The sequence below is a fragment of the Toxorhynchites rutilus genome, chromosome 3 (genome assembly GCF_029784135.1).
Source record: "Toxorhynchites rutilus septentrionalis strain SRP chromosome 3, ASM2978413v1, whole genome shotgun sequence".
NCBI lineage: Eukaryota > Metazoa > Arthropoda > Insecta > Diptera > Culicidae > Toxorhynchites > Toxorhynchites rutilus.
The window spans coordinates 32119619-32126887 of record NC_073746.1 but is presented as its reverse complement, the minus strand read 5'-3'; the positions used below and the strand labels follow the sequence as shown (position 1 = coordinate 32126887).

Genomic DNA, 7269 nt, shown 5'->3' with positions numbered 1-7269 from the left:
AGATCTTTTTCACTGACGGAGCATCCATTATTGCCGTTCTTCACCTTCCGGTCGATGGTTAGGTTCTCGAAGTATCATTTTAGTACTCTGCTGACCGTGGATTGGACGATTCCCAGCATCTTACCGATGTCCCGATGTGACAACTCCGGATTCTCGAAATGAGTGCACAGGATTAATTCACGAAGCTCTTTTTCGTTTGACGACATTTTTCCAAATCTACGAAAAATTGACAGTGAAGCATGGCCAACGTGATCTATACACTCTTATCTGATTATAAGCGAAAGCTGAAGATATAATTCCTAAAAATTAAATTTCTACAGCGTTTTTTCCGTGATGCAATTTGATGTGACACACCCTTTATATTATCGACCATGTTTACGCGTTCCATATTTTATGGACAGACTGCTGCTATAAATTCTCGCTCATCTAGCTCTAGCATCTAGCTTTAGCATCTAGCTCTATTCGTTTACCACAATACGCGCATCAGCCGATCTGTTACTGCTCTTCCGGTTCATTGCCACTTAAATCTCGATCACAGCAGCCTATATAAAGCTTGAGCAGATAGCAGCAGGTCTCTTATTTCCCAATAAAGTGTCGACAAGTAACACCGGTCATTCGTTCGCATTCTAAATAAATTTGTCGGCGTCAAGAACAATTTTCCGTATTATCGTGAACATTAAAAGTGGTCCTTCGAACTCTGGCGGGAAATTGTTCTTGCGCATTCGCGATTCGGTGTCAAAGTGATAGGAAAATTAGTGCTATTCTGACGGGAAATAATTCTCGTGCCCAAAAACGAGAAAAAGTGATTGAACTCTGTGAAACGTTGTGCAAAGAAATTTTGTGACATTAACTGGACAACGTCCAATAGCCAATATTCTGAACAGAATAAAGAAGACAAAAGTGATCCAAAATCCGTGTGATAAAAAAAATCTGTTAAGTGGCGCCAAGTCGCATTTCTCAAGTGGTATTGCTGATTGCTATTGTCCGATGGATGCTGTATTGTTCGAGAGATCCATTGTACCTGGTGGCGTTATCTGGTTTGAGTAGCGTGGCTTGGGCATACCGAGTGGCGTGGCTTGGATTAGTCATCGAAGATTGTAAGTACAATTTGCATGCTGCATGTGAGCTGAGCTTCTAGAAAGGCCAAATCGAGCGTTATTCCTGAGTCGCAGATATTTTCGTATTTTTGCTTGATCGATTGAAAAAAAATATATCGGAATTTTGATAAGCACGTGTGGATCGCGAGGTTCGATTAACTATTCTGCGGCTACCGTCGAGCACAATGGCTACGGAGCTTAAGAAGCTGGAAAAACGTGAACGTTTTCTGCGAGACTCGCTAAATAATTTGGAACATCTAGTGCAAACTTATCAAGAAGATAGAGATATTTATATGCTTGAAGGTTGGAGAGAACGTTTAGAAGGCATTTTTTCAGAATTTATGGATGCCAGATTGCAATTGGAATGCTCTGATGAGTTTCAAGCCAGGTTGAAAGAAAGTTTTGACTCTTCCGCTTTAGATCAAACGCAGCAAGTAGAAGGAGAAATTGATCCGATGTGCATTGAACATGTGAACCAGGATTCACGTGCAGAATTTGAGCTGATTTACTTGAGAATAAAGGGTTTTATCACTAACAAATTGCGATCGCATGGTACTAACCCCTCACCTGCAGTGCAATCGATTCCTGCTCATACTTCCACAACTAGAGTAAAACTGCCTGAAATCAAATTGCCTCTATTCGACGGATCGATCAAGGAGTGGCCATCGTTTCGTGATACATTTCTGTCCCTGATCGACCCAAACCCCATGCTTAGTCAGGTAGATAAATTCTCCTATTTGGTAGCATCTCTTTGTAAAGATGCGAAGCGTGTGATTGATGTGATAGAGATAACAGCAGACAATTATTCGGTTGCATGGGATCTGCTCGATAGGCGATATGAGAATAAATACCTTCTCGTTAAGTCATACGTCGAAGCACTCTTTGCTATTGATGGTATGAAAAGGGAATGTGCGGAATCCCTTAATCGGTTAATCGACGATTTTGAGCGTAATTTGAAAATGCTGCAAAAGGCGGGGGGAAATCCTGAAAACTGGAGCACGATGCTAGTGTTCATGATGAGTTCGCGCCTCGATCAAACAACCTTGCGTCTTTGGGAGACCCACCGTAAATCGACAAATGTTCCAACCTACACTGAACTTGTTGAATTCCTTCGCTCACACGGACTCGTCTTGCAGTCTTTAGCTGGATCTAGATCCCGATCGCAAGATTTTTCTCGCTCCTCCCCTTCACAGCGTACAAACTACCAAGCACCGAAGCTAACCACAAATCATTCAGCCATTGTTCCTAAAAGTTCGTGTCCATTTTGTAAAAAACCTGCACATTCACCATATCAGTGTGAACACTTTCGAAAGCTAACTCCAATACAACGATTCGATGAAGCGAAATCTAAAAAACTTTGCATAAATTGTCTTGGATCGTCGTCGCATATCGCTAATAATTGCTCCGGTGGAACATGTCGTGTATGCCACCAAAAACACCATACGATGCTGCATCGTCCGTCCGCCCCGATGAAAAATCGGGGCGGACGGACGATCCATCCAATCTGAACCATCCAATCCATCCAATCTGAACCATCGTCGTCGTCCTCGTCATCATCCGCGGGTTCGCAGCATGAGTCGTCATCTGTTCCGAAAAACCAATTGCAAAGCGTACAATCTACCCAACAGGGTCAGCCGATTGCTAATCCAAAGCCAACGGTCACTGCCCCTTCGACTAGCCACTTTTCGTCGCCTACCAATCAAATATGTCGCTTAGTTCCTGCCACTGTTTTGCTTTCTACTGCACTTGTTAAAGTTTATGATTCAACAACAAATTTCGTTTGGGCTCGAGCGCTCTTGGATTCCGGTTCTGAGCTGAATTTTGTTTCGGAACGTCTGGTGCAAACGCTGCAACTAAAACGTACCAGAGAATTCATACCTATTAGCGGAGTAGGGCTGTCATCTACTACTTCAAAATACTCTACCATTATTCGCGTTCAATCCCAACGTGCTGATTTTGAGGACAACTGGAAATTTCACGTGCTGTCCAAGATTACAATGCAGTTGCCTAATAAACTAGTTGATATCAACGACTTTACATTGCCTTCCGATGCTACGTTAGCCGATCCTTCGTTCAACAAACCGGGACGTATCGACCTAATACTTGGCGTGCAAGTTTTCTATGAGCTTTTGCGTGATGGTCAGATTAAAATCGGTGCCGATGGACCCATTTTGCAAAACACCGCTTTGGGATGGGTGGTATCAGGAAAAGTGAAGGATGAGAAACAACGAACTGCTGTCGCCAATGTAGCTAATGTAGTACTAGAAGCCTCAATCGAAAATCTACTTACGCGATTCTGGGAAACTGAGTCGTGTCATATCAAGAGCACTCAATCATTGGAAGAAAAGGAGTGTGAGGATCATTTCGCTAAAACGGTTAAACGGGACTCATCCGGTCGTTTCGTTGTCGCACTTCCCAAGAAAGATGCATTGGTTTCGCAGCTTGGGAATTCCAGAGATATTGCTGATCGTCGATTCTGCTCATTAGAACGTCGTTTAAATTCGAACCCTCAGCTGAAGGAAGCATATTCTGCTTTCATTCACGAGTACGTTAACCTGGGCCATATGAAACTGGTCGATGATGATGCGTCTACTAACTCGCTTGTTCCAACCTATTACCTTCCACATCATTGTGTTGTGAGGCCCGACAGTATCACCACCAAACTTCGTGTTGTCTTCGACGCATCATGCACCACGGATTCTGGAATATCCCTTAATGATGCGCTACTAGTGGGACCGGTTGTTCAAGACGACCTTCTCTCAATCCTATTGAGATTCAGGATACCGCAGTTTGCCATTACTGCCGACATCGAAAAGATGTACAGGCAAATATTAGTTCAAGAGTCTGATCAACCCCTAGAAAGAATTAGATGGAGAGACACACCTTCGGAACCCATTAAAAGCTATCAGCTTACAACCGTAACATACGGCACATCTGCAGCTCCATATCTCGCAACAAAATGCCTCCAGAAGCTTTCCGAAGATAACACCACAACCTATGCTCTCGCATCGGTCGCCGTTGGTCGCGATTTTTATATGGATGACTTGCTTACAGGAGCCGATACTGTCGAAGAAGGACGACAACTCTGCAGGGAATTGCTCGATCTCACTAATTCTGCCGGGTTTTCGCTTCGCAAGTGGACATCAAACAATCCAGAAAATCTCACTGACGTACCGGATCAACTGAAGGATGAGCGCACTTTGTTGAAAATCGATGCTTCTACTTCCCCCTCCCCCTTGGTCTTCAGTGGGATATTGTCGCTGACGAGTTCAGATTCGAAGCTCCAACGCATAGTGATCAGCTACCAATTACAAAACGAATTGTCTATTCGGACATCGCACGCTTATTTGACCCACTTGGGCTAGTAGGTCCAGTGGTAGTGCAGGCCAAGTTGTTACTGCAAAGGTTGTGGTATGAGAATTATGACTGGGATATAGGGTTACCGGAAGCTCTGCAGCACCAATGGATGGAGTTTAGAGAGAGTCTTCAAAATTTGACCAACCTGTCTGTTCCTAGATGGGCGAAAGCTATATCCAGACCTATCAATCTAGAAATTCACGGTTTCTGTGATGCATCGGAGAGAGCGTACGGAGCATGCATTTACGTTCGCGCTATGTCATCTGATGGTGAAATAAAAACCAACCTTCTGATTGCGAAATCAAAGATCGCGCCAAAAGGAAAAAACAAGAAAAACGGAACAGTCTGTCTCCCTCGACTAGAACTTTGTGCCACCTTGTTATTAAGCCATCTCTTCGAAAAGGTTGAAACAAGTATAAAACTTCAAACCAAAAATTTTTTCTGGACAAATTCAGAAATTTGTCTACACTGGTTCGCATCGAACCCATCTCGATGGAAAACGTTCGTTGCCAACAGATGTTCAGAAATCCAACAGATAACGGCAGGTGGAATTTGGTCTCATGTGCCTGGATCGGAAAACCCAGCAGATGTAATTTCTAGAGGGATGACCTCTGCTCAACTAAAGCAGTTTTCCACGTGGTGGAATGGTCCCACCTGGCTTTCGAAAATGTCTCGGTTTTGGCCATCACTTGGACGTCAAACCGAGAAGAAATTCGGCTCCGACGAGTTGGAAGAACGAACTGTTGTCCTTACTGCTCATATAACTCCCTCGAATGAGCTGTTCTCAAAATATTCGTCGTTTATGAAACTGGTACGTGTTGTTGCTTGGTTACTTCGATACTGCCACAATGCCAGTAGTACTAAAGAAAATAAAAAACGGAGAATTGGGTGCTTGTCAACTATGGAAATAAACACCGCGACCCAAGTAGTAGTGAAGCTAGCCCAAATGGAACGTTTCGTTAACGATATCGCAGAACTTCATCGGTGCAAACATGTAAAATCCAATTCGCGCCTGAAAGCGTTATTCCCGATATTGGTAGATGGCATACTGTGCGTCGGTGGCCGGCTACGACATGCTCCAGTAAGCTACAATCAACGTCATCCGATTATTCTACCGGATAAACATCCGCTGACGAACCTAATTATGATTCATTATCATCACAAATTGCTGCATGCTGGTCCACAGCTGATGATTGCTGTGGTGCGAGAAAGGTTTTGGCCTCTTCGAATCAGAAATATTGCTCGCAGGGCAGTCCATTCTTGCGTCAGCTGTTTCCGCTGTAAACCAAAGGTCTTGGAGCAACTAATGGGCGAATTACCTCAAGAACGTGTCACACCTACATTTCCGTTCCTGCGAACTGGTGTGGATTATTGTGGTCCCTTTTACTTTCGTCCTGCCAAACGAGCTGCAGCAGTCAAATGTTATGTTGCTGTGTTTGTATGTCTCGTGACAAAGGCACTGCATCTTGAATTTGTCACAGATCTCACTTCTGATGCCTTCATCGCCGCTCTTAAGCGATTTGTGTCGCGCAGAGGTATACCTGAGCTCATCGAATGCGATAATGGGCTAAATTTTCAAGGCGCACAAAGACAACTTGAAGAGCTTGCTCGTTTATTTCGCTCATAACCTTCAAGTTTATACCGCCAAGGTCCCCGAATTTTGGCGGACTCTGGGAGGCAGCAGTCAAATCGCTCAAGAAGCATCTGCGCTGCACATTAGGAAATGTCATCCTGTATCAAGACGAATTTGTGACTTTACTTACTCAAATTGAATCATGTCTCAATTCTCGCCCCCTGACACAGCTAAGCTCAGATCCAAATGACCTGGAAGTGCTCACTCCCGGGCACTTTCTGGTCCATCGTTCACTAAAGGCCATCCCGGAACCCAGTATGGAAGAGGTTTCATTCAACCGGCTAAACCGCTGGCAGCAGACCCAAGAATACGTTCGAAAAATTTGGAAACAATGGCAATCCGAATATCTATCAGGGCTGCAACCTCGCACACGTTGGACTGTTGAGCGTGACAACATCAAGATCGGCACAATGGTCCTTTTAAAGGAAGACAACCAACCCCCGCTGAAGTGGAAAGTAGGACGAATTACGGAGATCTTCAAGGGCAACGACAACCACATCTGCGTCGTGACCGTGAGGACATTCCAAGGAGAGTACCGCCGTTCAATCAGCAAGATCTGTGTACTACCGGTTCAACAGTCTGATCATCCTGACAGCACTGAAGCTGCTGGTCCACAAGGAGGGAACTGAAACCCTTCCACCAATCGCAGTATCACACTGCGCATCAATGGGAGGTCATGAGACCTCCCATCCATGTAAGCCATATTTTTTCATTGAATTTCAAAAAATCTCATTTATGTTTCATCCTCCAACGCTACGCGGCAATGACGTCTGCTCCAACCCACAATCACGAGCAATCCATCAACAAGGGAGATGGCATCATGCGACGAATCAATCCAGCCACAATTTGAAGGAAGTCGAATTCCATTGATCATCCTCTCACCCTACGTTTAGCGCATTATCAGCTCATGCACAAGTACGCTCAGTACTTGATGCCAACGATCATCGCCCGCTAAGGGCCCGTGGAGGCCGGTTGCCTCCGCTCCGGTTAAGTCTATTCATTTTTTCTCATTTATTGTTTGAAAAAGCCGTTTAATTTGTATTCCAGAGAAAAGGACTCCCGTGGAGGCCGGTTGCTTCCGCTCCAGGAAACCCATTTGACGAGGACGTAGAATGAGAAGAGATCGATACGAGGGAAGGATGAATCCACAGCACCACCCATTCAGGAGTGAGCAGCTAGCTA

At 44.7% G+C, this 7269-nt stretch overlaps 1 protein-coding gene across 1 annotated transcript; it reads left to right on the top strand.

Annotated features, from left to right (window-relative positions):
• Positions 1-3094: 3094 nt before the first annotated feature.
• LOC129772997 (uncharacterized) lies at positions 3095-4462 on the top strand. The gene has a single exon (XM_055776543.1). It carries the CDS (start codon positions 3095-3097, stop codon positions 4460-4462), a length of 1368 nt encoding a protein of 455 aa, XP_055632518.1.
• Positions 4463-7269: the final 2807 nt, after the last annotated feature.

What these genes read in the sequence shown, in the direction of transcription:
- LOC129772997 (XM_055776543.1), top strand. Translation starts at nt 3,095, where the DNA reads ATGCAGTTGCCTAATAAACTAGTTGATATCAACGACTTTACATTGCCT.